Here is an 18,396-nt window from a genome sequence, read left to right on the forward strand (position 1 = left end):
TCTGATGCATGTGTTATTTAAGTATAACCTTTTGAGCCAGTCATATTTCACCGCTGACGTGTGTGCCCCAGTATACATGTTTTGAAAATTAGAGACGCTTGTATGCAATGCATATGTAGTGAAGAAGACAATTTCTAATTCTCCCATGGAACAGGATACCTAAAGTTGAATAGAGTTAATGGTAAGTGAAAACTTTCTTTTTGCATCTACCACTGTTCTGTAATTAAAGAAGGGGTGTATCGTAAAGTAGAAAATATGGTATATGTAGCTCTTTTCACCGGTTGTCACATGAGCGCGACGGTGTCCCTGCAGTCAAAATTCGCGAAATTCGTAAGTTTCGGAGTCCGTAACTTCAGTTTGGTACAAAAAAGAAAAGTCAATGACGGCTTGATGAATAGAAAAATATCTCGTGAGTAAACTGAGCCATAAAGTATGCTAGTGTGTCTTTGAAGACGGAAATAGCAGAAGGAAATCGAGGGTCATGTGTGGAGCCAAGTATTTGGAAGTTACATACCTTCTCTCTTCTATAGTGTGATCGAGAGGGTCCTATGTCAGAACGGGTCATTTGGGTAATCTAAGGTATTTTTGTCAATCTGTATGATTTTTCCCCTTCAGATTATCGTTTTTTTTTCTTCTTCTTCTTTTTTCTCTTCTCAACATTAAGCTCGCGTCGAGAATCTGCGGTTTTGCTTTCCTTGTTTATAACGTCATTTGTTTTGGATCAGAAATAATCACAGGTGGCTGAGGCCACTCGCGGTCATTGCAGAGATGAGATGAGAAAGAAATGTACGATCACAGGAAATGGCAATAATGGCGAATACAACAATAAATAATCTTACATCTTGGCATCCGTCCGTCTACGGGAGACGATGGCGTAGCTCCAAAGTAAGCTTTTGTTTATCCTTCTTTCTAGCTCTCTTTTCAGCCTGTTTTATTCTTCTCTCTTCCTCTGCGTTTTGAACTCCCTGCCTGACAGCTAGATGCCAGCTGGAACTGTTGTTTGCACAGCCCTCCCAGTCGTTGACATTGATGTTTGCCGTCTTCATATCCTTCTTGCAAACATCTTTGTAGCGCAGATGTGATCGTCCAGTTGGTCGTGCACCTTCTGCTAACTCCAGTACTCATTACTCACTCCCCATATAACAGGCCCTTGGGAATGCGACCTGGGTCCATTCTCTTGACATGGCCAAGCCAGCGAAGGCGCCTCTCGCTGAGAATGGAGAACATGCTGTTCATGTTGGCGCGTTCTAGAACCTCTGTGTTGGGTACTTTGTCCTGCCACTGGATGTGCAGAATGCGCCGCAGACATCTCAGGTGGAAGCTGTTGAGTTTCCTCTCGTGTCTTGCATAGGTGGTCCATGTTTCGCTGTGTAGCGAAGTGAGCTGAGTACGCAGGCTTGGTAGACACGCAGTTTGGTCTTCTCTGTGAGGTTGGGGTTGTTCCAGACTCTCTGGTTAAGTCTGGCCATCACCGCTGCTGCCTTGGCAATCCTGCCGTTCACCTCAGAATCAATGGAGAGAGAGCTGGAGATGTTAGCCGAGGTATGTGAAGTTCTCGACAACTTCTAAGTTGTACCCATCGATGGTGACAGAGGGAGGGGAGTCTGCGCCCTGCGCCATGACGTTCGTTTTCTTCAAACTGATGGTCAGTCCAAATTCCTTACAAGCATGGGAGAGGCGGCATACCAGCTGCTGCAGTCCATCTTCCGTGTGTGATGTCAAGGCTGCATCGTCGGCGAAGAGCAATTCACGGATGAGTACCTCTGTGACTTTAGTCTTAGCACGGAGACGGGCGATGTTGAACAGCTTGCCGTCAGCCCTGGTATGGATGTACACTCCCTCGCTGCAGTCCTTGAATGAGTACTGGAGAAGCATGGAGAAGAAGATGGCAAAGAGCGCCGGCGCAAGGACACAGCCTTGTTTGACTCCGCTCATGACTGGGAATGCTTCAGATGTTGCGCCATTGAAGCACACTGTGCTGTGCATGTTCTCATGGAACGACATAATGACAGCAAGCAGACGTGGGGGGCAGCCGATCTTCTGCAGGCAACACGGGCGAAAGCCTTTCCGGCGATGCTGAGGAGGGAGATGCCCCGATAGTTGTTGCAGTCGCTACGGTCTCCTTTGTTTTTGTACAAAGTGACGATGTTGGCGTCACGCATGTCCTGTGGGATTTATCCCTGTTCTCAGCAAAGGCAGAGGAGTGTGTGTAGGGGCTGGAGCAGTGCTGGTTTTCCGCTCTTGAGGACTTCAGGCGGAATGCCGTCGCTTCCAGGAGCCTGCCCACAGGCAAGGCAGTCGATGGCTTTTCCGAGCTCTTCCATGGTAGGCTGTGTGTCTAGCTCCTCCATGACAGGCAGGTCTGGAATGGCGTCCAGGGCAGTTCCAGTGACATTATTTTAGGTTGCATATAGCTCGAGATAGTGATCAACCCATCGCTGCAGCTGTTTCCCCTGGTCTGTGATGACTTCGCCCGTCTTGGACTTGAGGGGGCGGTCTTGTAGTGGGTGGGGGGCCTTGTCCCCTTTTTGATACCCTCATACATTCCTCTTGTATCCCCGGTGTCAGCAGCTGTCTGTATACTGTTGCAAAGGTACAGCCGGTAGGTGTTGGCACAGCGGCGGGCGGTCTTCTAGGCATTGTTCCTTGCAATCCTGAGGGCTTGTAGTGTTCTGGGGCTAGGTGCAGCCTTGTATGCCAGGAGGGCTTTCCTCTTTGCCTCAGACACGGGCTCCATCTCCTCCCAGTTTGCCTCATACCAGTCGACATTCATTCGCTCCCTCTTCCCGTAAGCTGTGATGGATGAATTGTACACAGAGTCATGGATATGGGACCACTTGGAGTCAATGGTGTCATCAGATGTCACTTTGGTGAGGGCTTCCTTCAGTTTGCTGATGAACTGCTGTGTTTTCTCTGGGTTGCTTGCACAGCAGGTGTTGATGCGTGTATGACCCTTCTTCTTGGCATGGTTCAGCTTCTTGGGTAATATTCACACCTTGCTGGCCACGAGGGAATGGTCCGTGTCACAATCGGCACTGTGGTAGCTGCGGGTGAGGAGGACACTGGCCAGTCTGCACGCCTGGTGATGACGAGGTCTAGCTGGTGCCAGTGGCGTGAACGTGGGTGTCTCCGCGACACCAGGTGGATCTCCTTGCATTTGAAGAAAGTGTTGGTCACACATAGGCTGTGGGAGCAGCACATCTCCAGCAGTCGCTGACCATTCTCGTTGATCTTGCCCCTTCCGTAAAAGCCGAGACAGGTGGACCAGGCCTCATGGTCAGCTCCCACTCTAGCATTGAAGTCTCCTAGTAAGTAAAGGCTTTCATTGTTGGGTATACTGGATATTGCCTGATCCAGAGCCTCATAAAACTTGTCTTTCTCCTCTTAGGTGGAGCAGAGGGTTGGGGCGTATACGCTGAAGATGTTGACCGGGCCTAAGGATGTTGACAGCCGGAGGGCAAGGATTCTCTCAGTACCTGATGATGGAGGTTCAATGAAGGCGATTAGTGTGTTCTTGACGGCAAAGTCTACACCATGCTGCCTAGGTTCATCCGAGGGCTTCCCCTGCCAAAAGAACGTGTAATTGGCTTCCCTGATGGTGCCGCTGTCAGCAAGTCGGGTCTCCTGGAGGCAGGCAATGTCGATGTTCAGTCGGGAGAGTTCACTGTCAATGACGGCAGTCTTCCGTGCATCGTCGATATGCTGTAGATCAGCGGTCAATCCAAGACACATGGTCCTGATGTTCAAGGTTGCAAAACGAAGAGTTGGAGTCTTATTTCTTCTTTTAGTCTTTCCTGGTGCGGAGTTTTGTGGCCCACTTGTCGAGATGGTTCTCTAAGCTCCACGCACCCAGTGAAGCAGGCAGGCCATGGCGGGCAGCACCTTACTGACTGGGGGCTGCCCAGCTTGAGGCGGGCGGTAGCCGTCCAGTGAGACCTGGTGATCTCTCCCACCGTCAGAAGTAAGCCCTGGCGCCAAGCTCTACGCCAATCGAGCTTTGACTTAGAACCGGTAAACTGCTACTTCTCGTGTTGTGCCGACACCTTACGACGACGCTGGAGTGTCCTCTCCTGTGGAGCTATGAAGCCTGGGCAGGGTGGTATGGAGAATCAGCTCTTGCCCATGCAGCGGATCCCCCCTCTCCACGCAGCTGGTGTGCCCAAGAGAACGACGAATGCCGATACAGCTTGGCACCAACGGCGTCGCAGGAGTTGCCGGAATGACGTTGAAGTCAATGTCAGACCGCCTTAGGGACTCAATCTCCTGATTTTCTGTCCGGGTTTACTCCCTTAGCCTTTCCCATGAGTGGGTATAGCCACAAGGCAGCAGAGGTTTGGAATCGGAGTTTCCTTCTCCTAGATGAGCTACCATCCAAGGTTTACGAGTCCCATCTACCCGAAGCAACTGGTTTTAAGGCGCCAGTGGGCCGCCTTCACCCCTTCTCCTGCTAGTAGAAAACATGGTCTGCCGGGCTTCTAATCTAAGCCACTCGCGAAGGCCAGGAGCTGGATTTTAGTTGACAGAGGCAGTCAGAGACGCAAGCCGTATGGGTAATTTTTGGAGGATTGGGGCGCTTGTCTCCCACTACCACCCCGGGCAATGTCAACCTTAGACCATATGTATGTTTCTGTTAAATCTTCTTAGTCGTAACAAACCATGCCGTGTTCTACCATTCTGAAAATCATGCAAACGGCATGTAATGCATTTACGCCATTATTGTGAACGTGCAGTGCTGTTTAGTTTCTAAAAATACGTAAATGTTAATGTACCAAAATAACAATACTTATCTATTATATATATATATATATATATATATATATATATATATATATATATATATATATATATATATATATATATATATATATATATATATATATATTGGTTTCAATATATTAGATTAATTATTTTTCTTTTTTCAATACAGGAAATAACGAAAAAAGAATTTGTCATTAAATTCAACAGCGAAATTAATCGCTATTTAAATAATGACCTTCTATAGGGAAAGCAAAATGCGAAGTGGACGGAGATAAGAAATCACCTGATATTATTCATTAAACAGTCGACAACAAACAAGTTGCAATTCAAGTTTAAAGTCATTGCCATCGAAATATAAAGGTATTAGGCAATTTGACTTTTTTGTGGTTATTGTTATGCATAATGTGTTTACTTACTGGATTTAGACAAATTCAAAGCTCGGAGCGTTTTCTTTACTTGCAGCAAAGCGTGAAATTACTGTCAAAAAAACTGATGAAAATTGCGTCATGAGTTACCTGTTAACACGTGATATCAACTAAATAAAATGGCCGCTCCGAAACACGACTACCTGAAACTGATGAAAATTAATTCAGCAGATTACCACACGAATCACTACACATAAAATGGTGAATATTCAAGGCGTCATATATTTAAGATGTAAGTAGACAAGCTGTGTGATAAAAATGTGCAATCAATTAAAAAAATAGTCTCTTACAGCAACCAGGATACCGTATATGTTATACAATAGACCAACAAGTAGGTCTCCGTTTTTTTTCTGAGAATACTGCTAGCTACCAGTAATGTCAGAAAAAAAAGTGGTGACCTCTTTCAAAGAGTCTTTGTTGGTCTAGGTAATACACCAACCCACACGATGAAACTTTAAAGAATGTTGAAATCACGTATGTCGAAACAAGTCGACTTGTTATGAATAACATCGGGGTATTTAAGCGTGACAATTACGTTTAACAAATGCGGTCATTCATAATTGCACACTTTATCAAGTTTATGTACATAAATGCATGTTGGAGCAGTGAATGAGTAATGCCGTGCATGATGCAGTAAATATTATCAACTTGACGCTGTGTACCAAGTAGTCCTACATGTAAGACATAGCACATTTTGATTTTGTTGAGGTGCTCACAACATAAATATCAGCGTCGGGTCTTACAGGTAGGACTAAGGTAGGACTGTGTACCAAGACGAGTGAACCGGCATAACAGTACTTTACAGGACAGACAGCTGCTAAAACAAAATGAATGCACAAGAAAACACAAAAAATCCCAGAGAAAAGCAATTATTACATCAGAGGTCTCGCTAGGATTTTAAAACTAGGAGTCCAGGAATCCCATTTTGGTAAAACTGGGAGTCCCACCATCAAAAGTTGCAGTCCCTTCTTTCCTACAGAATCAACACAGACGTGAGTGCATCTATTTTTAGATGGAGAGGTTTTCATTATGTAATCACTAACTATACTATAGCTTCATTACACAGTCCATTGACAGGATCGCAAATTTATGGTTTATTTATTTGTATACATTCTTGTAATAATTTTAGGCAAATAAATACTATCTGATTTGCAGTTTTTTCCCGTATTTTCACAAATGCATGTCAAGTCAGAAAACAGCTTAGACCTTAAAGCGCATCTTGTGAATTCCACAACATAGCATTGTTCCATACATTTATGACCTACATAATTTGCATTTTAAAGTTAAATCTTGAATAAAATAATACCTTGGCTTTGGTTTCAATGATTTGTATATTTTTTCTGAATATATTTGCCGGATGATTTAAGAAAACAGACAATCAAATAAACTGGTACATCCCAGACTTAGTGAAGTCCGTCATTATTTCCCGTTAGGCCTACTGGTTTACTTACAGTTTCAAACTAAATTTATGATGAAATAGTGTATAAGAGGCAGCTAATATATATCCAGATCACCAATTCTGATCTTAAAACACAAGTTTGTATGTTTTATCATCAAATGATAGCATGCAGGAAATTGATAGTTGCTTACTCGGAAAAGGGTTAAAGGTCAATCAACTATCAAAACATATGCTTGTGAATGTCAACGTAATTGATATAAAAACTAGGCCTAGCTACTGATGCCTTGATGAATACATTTCACTACAACACTAGAACTAACCGGGCTAAGGCAAGGGGCATTTTAAAAATATGGTATGGTCAGTCAATGTACCTCTTAAATAATCACAGGGCGAAATTGTTTTCACTTTCCTAACAGAAGAAGGCGATGTTTACATTTTTAGGCGACTTGTCACCCACTTACGAATGGCATTTTGTCTACGTCTCAACATGTCTTGATTCTGAGGTCACATGTACTGCTTATTCCACTACATTCGGAAATGAACACAATAACAAAGCTAAAGTTGTTTATTTGATATACTTTTATAAATAATAATAATAATAATGATGAGGACTTTGTATAGCACCTAATCTTTAGAAGCTCTAAGCGTTTTACAACATTAGACAACACCTATATGATAAAAAACATAGAATGATATGATTACAAAAACAAACACCATAAAATTAGAAAACAATAAAAAACATGCTGAGAATATTTAAGGTAGGAAACATTATTAGGTCTTTAAGTTTTTTCTTGCAGTTGAAATAAGTGAGTTTTGAGAGCACTCTTGAATGGGATCACTGTGTCTTTGTGTCTAGGTTCAGTGGGCAATTCATTCCATGTTGCTGGGCCCTGGTATGCAAAAGAGCGCTGTCCATATTACTTTGCTTTCATAGTGAGAATAATGAGTATACGATTGTCAGAAGAGGAGCATAAGTATCTTGCTGGTGCGTACAAATGGGTGAGGTCGGATAGGTATGTTGGGCTAGAGTCTGACAGTGAAACGTTGCACAGAGAACAAATTTTGTGTTTGATTCTGGATCGAATGGATAGCCAGTGTAGGGTACAGAGCAGCGGGGAGGTGTGCTCTGATCGTGGTACTCTAAGTATGATCCGAGCAGCTGTGTTTTGAACTTTTTGAAGTTTCTGGGGCAGATATTGAGATGAACCAGACAGAATTGGGTGACGGTAGTCCAGTCTTGAAAGTACTAATGAACACAAGTGTTTTAGTGCATCAACTGAAAGATATTTGCGAATTGAGCTGATGTGTCTCAGCTCAAGATGTGCAGTCTTGCATATGTTCATGACATGTTGGTGCAGTGTGAGAGTACTGTCCAGATTAACACCTAGGTTTCGTACTGATTGTGTGAATTTAATGTTGGCATTGCTGATACTTATTGTTTGAGGTAAAGGTTGTGAATGAGAAAGTCTTTGTGTTGTAAACAGAATGGTCTCAGTTTTATCATCATTCATCTGTAGCTTGTTACATGTCATCCATGATTTCACATCAGAAATGCACCTCTCTACACCTTGGATGGTAGTATCAACTTCATTTGGGTGGCTAGATTTGTATATTTGGGTGTCATCAGCATACAGTTGGTGAGACACTGGATGATGATATATGACACTTGAGAGCGACTGAGTGTACAGAATGAAGTCAAATTTTCAAGAATATCTCACACAATTGGCAACCAATAACGACATTTTCTCAAAGTAGTCATAATGTTTTAGTTGGACTTTACTTACTGTTATGTCTTTTCTCTAATAAATTCAAATTCTCACAAAAGAAATGGACCTGTTTTCAAGTTTCATTGTCCTACATTTCACTTGGCTGAAGCGAAGAAAGCCAGGAATGCTGAAATCGGGTTAAGTTGAAATTTTATTCTTTAACGAAACAAATAAAAAAATATTATGCCTATTTGAACTGTAAGCAACTTTTCGTTTTGTTCAAGAAACAAATCCCTCACATGAACCTACTTGAACATACTTCGGCATACCTCGACTACCGTCGCAGCTCAACAAATTGAAATGTTTGTCAATGGAGGATGAAAATGCGTCCATTTGCTAGTGTCAGATTTTAATTCCACCAGGATAAAACTAGCTTTGTAAGTATATTAATTACATATCAATTTGTGGAAGAATGGCAGTATGGGCTGCAAAGCGTGAGAGATATTCCTGAAGTTTTGACTACTCAGTCCAATGTCAAACGACATCGGAACACGTCATACAAGGCCCTTATTTGGGGCGTAAGACATAGCACTAAAGTATAAATAACATGTGATACTTCTTACATTGTAGGATTATGTGTTCTGAAGAAAAACATTCCAAGAATTGCCAGTTGAGAGATGGAAACCAGCCATTGAGCTGCATATGGCTTGGAACTGAAGTTTGTGCAACTTTTATAGAGGTTAATAAGGTGTACGTGTACTTTACTTTTCAGATGAACATAATTCTTACCATCAATGCATCAGTTTGGAATACCAAACTTTTTAAATGCGTGTTCGAATAACGTCTTATTCATCAACTGCCGATGTGATCCACTGACTGCCACAGATAGTGACAACCGGTATTAAGTGGCCCAAGTCACTTATATCAATGAAAATTAAAAAAATTTTTTATCAAAATTTGTTGCCAGAAACTTTCACTAGTCAGTAAAAATTAGTACTGCTTTGAAAATTTGTTTGCATTTGTTGCCAAATGCAAAGCCTAGCAGAGGCCCTGGGTGACATGCTCATTTGACATGTTTGTTCATTTCTTAATTTCTGAATGTTTGCGTTTCTTTTCAATAGCATGCACTGCACTGTAGTAAGGATAAATATATCAGTATGCAAGTGTAATAGTCTTTCCTGTTTGTTTGCAAATCAATTGTCTATTTGCAGCTGCACAGTCAAGACTATTTTTGCCTGATTATAATAGGACAGTGTTACATGTGACCTTTCTCTCTTTTGCAAACAAGCTGATATTTCTCCAGCAATTTGTAAATGAAATCTTAGTTGTTTACATGTACTTCGATTTTGGCTGATGTTTGCTTTCAATCTTTTGCAGCCCAGTCCACATGTCGTCACTGCATTAGGTTGAAAACTCAATCCCTTTGGGCCAATATTTCTTGAGGTACAATTTGTTAGAAGAACACCATGGCCACACTCACAGCAAGCAGTTCTTGTAATCTGGTCCAAGTTGGGATTCTGGAACTAAAAGAAGGTATGTGATGTATACCTCGTATATAACAATAGTTTTCGCTAAGACATCAAAACTTATACATGGTGTTTGAATGCTTAATAAACCCAGGTGGGGTTAAATATGCACGATTGTAAAAATTTCAGTTGTAACCAGTTCTTAAATTCACCTTTCACTGAAATTCTCTGCATAACGACGTCGCCATTGTAAAGGTATTGGAGAAGGGGTTACGCTGACAGTATTCTGAGTACAGTAAAACCTGTCTTGAGAGACTACTGCTATGAGAGACCGCCTGTCTTGAGAGACCAGGTTCTCCATGTGCAGATGTAGAGATTATATAGTGTTATAACCTGTTATGAGAGACCACCTGTCATGAGAGACCATTATGTTTTGGCAGAATGGGTGGTCTTTCAAGACAGGTTCCACCGTATGCAGGAATTATACTTAACATTATGCCAATAACTCTCTTCATTATTCATTGAGACAACTTGCATTAAATATCATTAAAATGGCTCCATGCAGTTTAATAAACACTTGATGAAAAACTGTTTTTGATTTTGGTGTATTTTTCTCTACAAGGACTTTCTTCAGCTGTATTACAGTTACCATATTAGGATAACTTTGCAATATTTTATATTATTTATGAAGTATAACAATGTCCAAAGGCGATACTTTGAGGAGGGGAATATTATGTCAGTGTCTGCAAAGACTATTAAGTCTTACGAGTATATTCTGCAGGTACGATGTGTTGATTTGCACTGAAATGTTTCTTTTTTTGTGATTCAACATCGTTACAGATATAATCAGATATTTAAGTTCTGAACAACCAACAATCACAGTTGCACAGTTTATCTCCTATTCATTTGATGTGCTTATACAGTTTTGCGGGATCTTGCTTGCATATTAAGCAGGCGCGATCAGGGCCATGCCAAGCAGTAGCGTGGGAAAATTATTTGGCATTCGTTAAAGGTATGATATTCAGTCAAACTTTTGATAGGGATACAGGGACAAATGCCTGAACTAAATATCGGTACCAAATTTATTAAATATCAGCGTTTATTCTTAAATAGGTCATGCAAGCAAGGAGACAAGTGTCCTCCGTTGTAGTTATTATATGGTACATGTATGACAGGTCAATGGTAAGCAACGCTACGAGTCCCTGTGACCCAAAGTACATTTGGGGTCTGCATTTTATCACGGTTTAAAAGAACAAACTTGTCATAAAGTTAATAAAGTATTTATTTCTACACCTCTCACAGTCTGAGTCTTAAGTGTTCAACTTCTAACACCACTAGTTACTGATGAACCATGACCACATGAAAGAAGACATCCAAGTTTCACCCAAATTTGAGCCTTTCTCCTTTCATTATGAAATTGAAACATCATTAATGAAGGAATAATAATAGTAATTGCCATAATAATAATAGTAATTACCAGACTGTATAGCCCAAGCACTACTCAGCCTCATTATGCCCTATGTCTTCTTTAGGGTCCTTGTTCACGTTCTCGTCTCGTTCGGGCTTAAATTGGTACTGTCTCGCAAAAGCGAGCATAATTTTCTTAAGATTCGTTATGTTCTAAGAGTTCACCTTCCTCACACGATGAAAATGAGCATGACAAATTTGCCATAAATGAATCATCACTAAATTCAGTCATCATCACCACATACGCTAAGCTTGAGGGATTTCCAGACAGTATGTCACTTCCGGAAATCCTATTATCACCAGAAATATACAAATATTTCCAGAGCGTTTTCTGTAAAACATCGATAAATGCACAAGTTGTATCATATAGGTCAAGTCCTTGGAGGTTGGTATAGACACTGATGTCAGTTAGTAAGTTGCATATATTAAGGCTGTTTTCATTTGTCAAAAGACATGTGAAAAAAGGCTACAAGCGAGATAGGTCAAGGTCAGGAGTTTCTGGTAATATAGCTCCCTAACTGCTGTACCCGAAATGTCACAATCTGAAGTTTTGTCACTAAACATGCCTTATAACAGATATATCCGACAACCTTTGACCTTCAATATTTGCCAAGCCCCTAACCTCAGAAGATCTATCCAAAACTGGGTTATCCAGCAGTTTGAATGAGCCAGCACTAGTTCAGTCAGCAGTTGAATAAGAGGATGACCACAGACACAAACTCTTTGAATCACTTAAAATGGAAGCATCTCTTAGCAGTTTCACTCGAAATCAAGCGTGCGTCAAAATTGTACGTGGCTAAAGGGTGATGACTTTGATAGCAATGACTTACTGTATGGGCCAAGTCCCTTGGGGTAATAATGGACCCCAGGGTAAATTGCATGCTTTTATTTGTTTTCTTTATGTCTAGTAATGGTACACATTCTTATCTGGAGGCAGTCTTGGAGTGGCGGGTGGGTGGGAGTTGGTTGGTTGTTGTCAATGTCTGTTACATCTGTACATTTATTTTTTCAACCCTAGAAAGCGTATATATTTTTAATGAGTGGGAATTTCAAGAGTTTAAATCATTTGATCCAGGGACTTAGTTCTTTTGAGTAGGGGTGTACCCCAGGATCCTCGTCTCCTAGTGCTTACACCTCAATCATTGATCACTTATTCTCGGGCATTTGATGCTTGGAACTTGAGACATATTTGAAATTTAAGTTTAATTATGCCTACTCATTTAGCCCTACCCTGAGGATAATCAATACAATTCTAAGTGTTAATAGCATTCTAGGATAATGAATACAATTCTAAGTGTTAATAGCGTTCTAGGATAATGAATACAATTCTAAGTGTTAATAGCGTTCTAGGATAATGAATACAATTCTAAGTGTTAATAGCGTTCTAGGATAATGAATACAATTCTAAGTGTTAATAGCGTTAATACATTCTGCAGGCATACGGCTACCATTGACCTAAGTGTTGTGTGTCTAGATCTGAAGATGTAGTGAGAGTTCAAGGACATTATTACTTATGGCTGTATGTATTATAATATCCCCTTCTCCACTCGGAATCAGTGTTCACAGTATTGTTACTACTTCACAGTATTGTTACTACTTCTTGATTCTGTACAGTTTTGTTTTATATGAACACAGTAACAATGTCAGAATAAAGGTAAAGACCATTTTACATCTTACAACTTACAAACCCAGTGTACATAGCTAACAATAGTGCCATGTGACAACTGCTGTCAGACCATCTGTAAATAATAATACTAATAATAATAAAAATAATAATAATAACAATATAATGATAATAATGATAATAATAATAATAATAATAGTAATATAATGATGATAATAATAAATAATATAATAATAATAATGATAATAATGATAATAATATAATACTAATAATAATATAATGATAATACTAATAATAATAATATAATGATAATACTAATAATAATATAATGATAATACTAATAATAATAATATAATGATAATACTAATAATAATATAATGATAATACTAATAATAATAATAATAATACTTATAATAATATAATAATAATAATACTAATACTACTACTACTACTAATACTTATACTAATATAATGATAATACTAATAATAATAATGCTGATAATAATACTAATAATGATAAAATGATAATAATAATAATAATACTAATAATAATATAATAATGCTAATAATAATAATAATAATAATACTTATAATAATATAATGATAATAATACTAATAATAATATAATGATAATACTACTAATAATAATATAATGATAATACTACTAATCATAATAATACTAATAATAATATAATAATACTAAAATGATAATAATAATAATAATAATAATATAATGATAATAAATATAATAATATAATGATAATACTACTAATAATACTACTACTAATAATAATATAATGATAATTCTACTAATGATACTACTACTAATAATAATATAATGATTATAATATCATCAAGATGATAATGATAGTGGTAGTCATAATGACGTTACAGTTAAAACATTATGTTATATTTAAAGTCATAAATATGAAATTTATTATATATTGCTTTTTCAACATATGTTATATTTGTATTATTTTATTATAAGTATGCATGTAAATATTTGTGTATATGCTGATGTATTTCACATGCTTTTCACAGCTGGGCCTGGACCAGTGTTTACTGGTCTTGTGGTGTTGTATCCAGATATGGTAATGGTCCTAGACACCATGGTGTGGAAACTCCTTATTTACAGTCTCCAAGATGGACGTCTTCTTGCTGTATACAACAGACTGATGTCACGTCCCCGTGATATGTGCATATGTAACATACATGATAATGAAATTCAAATTGCGGTTTGTCTTTGGGACACTGGTCAGATAGAAATCCTGGACATCAAATCTACAGGTCAGGCACCATCGATAACATGGGTGAGAACTTTAAACATGAAGTGTGAATTCGATGAATGTCATGGTGTGACATATTCGAATGATAAACTTTTGATCAGTGGTAAGAAACAGAACATCTTATGTTGGGGCATTGTGTCCATTACAGATGGGCATGTGGACATGGTTCAGAAGATCTGTAATTGTGGGGTCTTCAGTGTGACCTACTTGGCGACTAGCCCCCGAGATGATGCCATGGTTTATATTTCGTGCTGGGCTGGTGACTGCCATGACATGTCTGGCGTATATGGATATAAAAGTTCAAAACGGAAGTTTTTCTTTCAACATGATGACCTGAATGACCCCAGGGATATAGTTGTGGATGCACAGGGATATATATTTGTATGTAACCAGGACCCTCCTTCTATTCATCAGCTGACAGAGAAAGGTCAGTTAGTGACTGTATACAAGGAGGGAATTCCATCAGTTCTCCAGGCCATGTTCTGGGAGGAACAGCAAGGACTGTTGTACGTTACAAATGTGCCCAATAATAAGATTACTATATACAGACCCATGTATTCCGGTCTGCAAGGTAATCCCTATTTCTTGTTGTATTGATCTAATCATTTGCATGATGTGCCAAATAAAACTAGATTCTTCATTTTTTTTCACAATTTTCGTGAATTTCAGTTTATATATAGAATAAAATTATCAAGTTATAACTTTATTACCAAGACAAATAAGTTTAAAATATGTAAAATATGATCACAATTAGATTAAAATCGAATTGGAAATGATAATAATTAAGAATGTTTGTTTTCCTGACAATTTTTATATAAAATGTTAGATGAGATTGATGTTAAAAATAAAATGTGTTGTTGTTGTTGTTGTTATAGGGTTTAACACCATTTTTCAGCACAAGATAGGCTATACATGGCGGCCAGTATTAATGGTGGAGGAAGAACCTGGGAAAACCCCAGAAAAAACCACCGACCCACGAGAAGCTACCGGCAAGCTTTCTCACATATCCACATTTGCCGAGCCTGAGACTCGAACCCACGCAGACAGTGGTGAGATGGCAGTGATCCGTGACGGAGAGCGCTTTAGACCACTCTGCCACTCGGGGCCCCCATAAAATGCGTAATAAAAATGTGAAGTTCTCCTTGGGCAAGACACTTGTCTCTAATTGCTTGGCACTGAATAACCTACTTGCAATTCTGTACCATAAAGCTCCAAACCTGAAATCGTTCTCAAAGACATGCCAATTTCACTTATGGGATAGCTTTTTGGGTTTGAATTTTGTTGTAAAATGTTTTGAGAATGCAAGGCCAATTCTGACATGCTAACCTGTCAAATTACATTATATCACCAGATCTTAGCGCTCCATTGCTTTTGTTGTAATACGATGAGCCCTAAATTTAGAAATTGTTTGCACTTTAGCCACCCACCCTATTGGTCTGCTGCTAAATTCATGTACCCTATGTTAACGGAGATGCCCAAATAACATTTTCTTCTGTACACTAAAATTAGAAAATAAAAAAATGTCATCCACCATGCCCATTTTTCACATCTGATTTGTGCACTTGAGAATGAAAACTGTGACGTGAACTAACACAGGCTGGGAAGTAAAAATTAATCATGTTTAGGTACGTAGGAAAATGAATTTTTGTTGACTTTCATATAAACCTGCTTAAGGACTATATCTATTCTAGAAAAAATGCAACCATATAATAGTAAGGGGTTTGGGTTGGGATTTTGTTTAGAACCATTTTTTTCCTGTTTTCTTTTACATCAAGACGTTTGATTTTTTTTACATACTAATATAATGAATATAATTGGGGTTTTTTCTCTTGAAATTCCAACAGTAATATATTTTTTTCCAACTATTTAAGAACCAAAATATTTTGTTTTCATCAAAATCCCAGCCAACTTCCCATCTCAGAAAAGTAATTGGCTGGCCCATTAGCATGTATTGATGCATGTACTGATGATCCTTAGTTATGCTTTCCAGCTAGAAATATGTCCTGTCAATTTCTTAAGAGCTGACGAATGTGTTCCCTTATTTAAAGACTATTTCTGTATTTGAAGCTCTTCGGGTGGCACCCCTGTATGCATGCTAGGTAGCTACAATGTAATCACTGTATAGGATCACAAGTCAGTATGGAAATTTTTGGCTTGTGCAGCTGTACATTAAAATAAAAAGAACACATTTTCAAGAACTTCTCATGTGGGGCCAGGATATCTAGCCCCATCTTTGCCGACCTAGAGTTTGTATGTATTTATATATATGGTATTGTAGATAAGATCAAGTGTCATAGTGAGACATAGCACTGTCTTGAAGAAATGTTGTCCCTAGGTTTTATTTTTTTAAAATTTTCTTACCTTGATACTGCATTTTTCAGGATTAATCTTACCTTGTCTAGTACTCAAGGTTTAGCATTCATTGTTCTTGATCTCCACATATTTCGATTGTTCAGGACAAAAACTGTCAATTTCGTTGCTCTTATGTTGTATAACTTTGAAAAAATGCTTTTGAAACACACTCAAAAAATGCATTAATTTATGAAGATAGAGTTGCCCGTAAAGTCTGCCATGAATTTTTTAAAAATTTAGAGCAGTGTGGGAGTGCAGAAAGGAGCAAATAAAGCGTTAAAAGTTTTGATCATAGTTTTATCTGGGCTTGCAAATTGTGATCTTAATTAAAATGCAGGGGTGTGTGGATGTTGTTGTTATTATTATTATGTTGTAAGGAGTTGATATCGTGAAAACTTGACCTAAATACACTGGAAACCATTTGTCGGCCAAAAGTCAGTCCCCTAGAATGTACCAAAAATGTATAAAACTATTCAGGATCACATGATCTTTGATATCCAATCCATGACCTTTGATATCCAATCCATGATCTTTGATATCCAATCCATGACCTTTGATATCCAATCCATGATCTTTGATATCTAATCCATGACCTTTGATATCCAATCCATGACCTTTGATTTCCAATCCATGACCTTTGATATCCAATCACCATAATGAAAAACTCTGTCAATTCATACCAGTTGGAGACATAGCAAGATAAACAACTAAATATTAAAATTTTTAGAAATTAATATCATGAAAATGATGCAGATATTAAGTCAGTGTAGAAACTACAGAGTATTCTGAATTCTGAATGCTGTTAACAAGGTTGACCATATTTATAGCCTTTCAGATGATAGGACACTTAAAACTGCATATTTAATTGTCCGCCTCAAGTGTTGAAAACCATTCACAGGAACGTAGCTCATAGTTTAGAGTACATTTATAGCTCATATTTTAGAGTACATTTATAGCTCATAGTTTAGAGTACATTTATAGCTCATAGTTTAGAGTACATTTATAGCTCATAGTTTAGAGTACATTTATAGCTCATAGTTTAGAGTACATTTATAGCTCATAGTTCAGAGTACATTTATAGCTCATAGTTCAGAGTACATTTATAGCTCATAGTTCAGAGTACATTTATAGCTCATAGCTCAGAGTACATTTATAGCTCATAGCTTAGAGTACATTTATAGCTCATAGCTTAGAGTACATTTATAGCTCATAGTTCAGAGTACATTTATAGCTCATAGCTTAGAGTACATTTATAGCTCATAGCTTAGAGTACATTTATAGCTCATAGCTTAGAGTACATTTATAGCTCATAGCTTAGAGTACATTTATAGCTCAGTGTATGCATCACATTGTGCACACTTAAGTTTTATTTTCTTTACTGCAAAACAGTCTCATTTAAAGCAGACAACTGGAAAATGGTCATGTGACTCACGTTTCTGTCATTAAAGTTGCCCTTATAAGTAAACAATTTTGCTTGCATTCTTTGTACATTTTTTCTCCATATTTGTGCACAACGTAACTTAATTAGTGTGCAACTTAGTAGGTGTAAGATGACTGGATGGGAGGGGACTGTGGAGATGACTGGGTGGGAGATGGCTGGTTCTCAGTATGATGGCAGATTGCATAGCTTAAAGCTCCTCATAACAATAAAATTAAGACTAATGGTAAATAGGTAAGTAGGTATTCTAAAGACCTACTAATATTACTCTTGCATACTTATTATACTTATATATATTGTTGTTCTGGTTATTTATTATAATCAATCATCCTTTGGTTGATAATTGTGAAACTCCATAATCGATTTTGTGTGTAAAGGGAGACTACTTCATTTTAGTTGCATGCAAAACACAAGGGTTTGTAAAACTCCTGTGCAATTGGTAAGCTACATAGGGCTTCCATGGAGAAAACAGCAT

The 18,396-nt window shown here is 38.4% G+C and overlaps 1 protein-coding gene across 6 annotated transcripts in view; it reads left to right on the top strand.

Moving 5' to 3' along the window:
• The first annotated feature begins 5,255 nt into the window (after positions 1–5,255).
• LOC149792868 (uncharacterized) overlaps positions 5,256–18,396 on the top strand; it is a 54,503-nt gene continuing 41,362 nt past the window's right edge. For 3 of the 6 annotated variants that reach the window (XR_016422649.1, XR_016422650.1, XM_089966654.1), the window contains exons 1-4: positions 5,256–5,415; positions 8,919–9,038; positions 9,666–9,821; positions 13,887–14,702. Coding sequence is in view for 4 of the 6 variants with exons in the window: in XM_089966654.1 (XP_089822780.1) it covers positions 9,755–9,821; positions 13,887–14,702 (883 nt within the window). In the remaining 2 variants the exon portion in view is untranslated. The remainder of the gene's footprint in view (positions 5,416–8,918; positions 9,039–9,665; positions 9,822–13,886; positions 14,703–18,396) is intronic. The other 3 variants (XM_089966655.1, XM_089966657.1, XM_089966656.1) reach the window with 3 other exon arrangements.

The sequence above is a fragment of the Sinohyriopsis cumingii genome, chromosome 8, assembly GCF_028554795.1.
Source record: "Sinohyriopsis cumingii isolate HCF-2022 chromosome 8, ASM2855479v2, whole genome shotgun sequence".
Lineage (NCBI taxonomy): Eukaryota > Metazoa > Mollusca > Bivalvia > Unionida > Unionidae > Sinohyriopsis > Sinohyriopsis cumingii.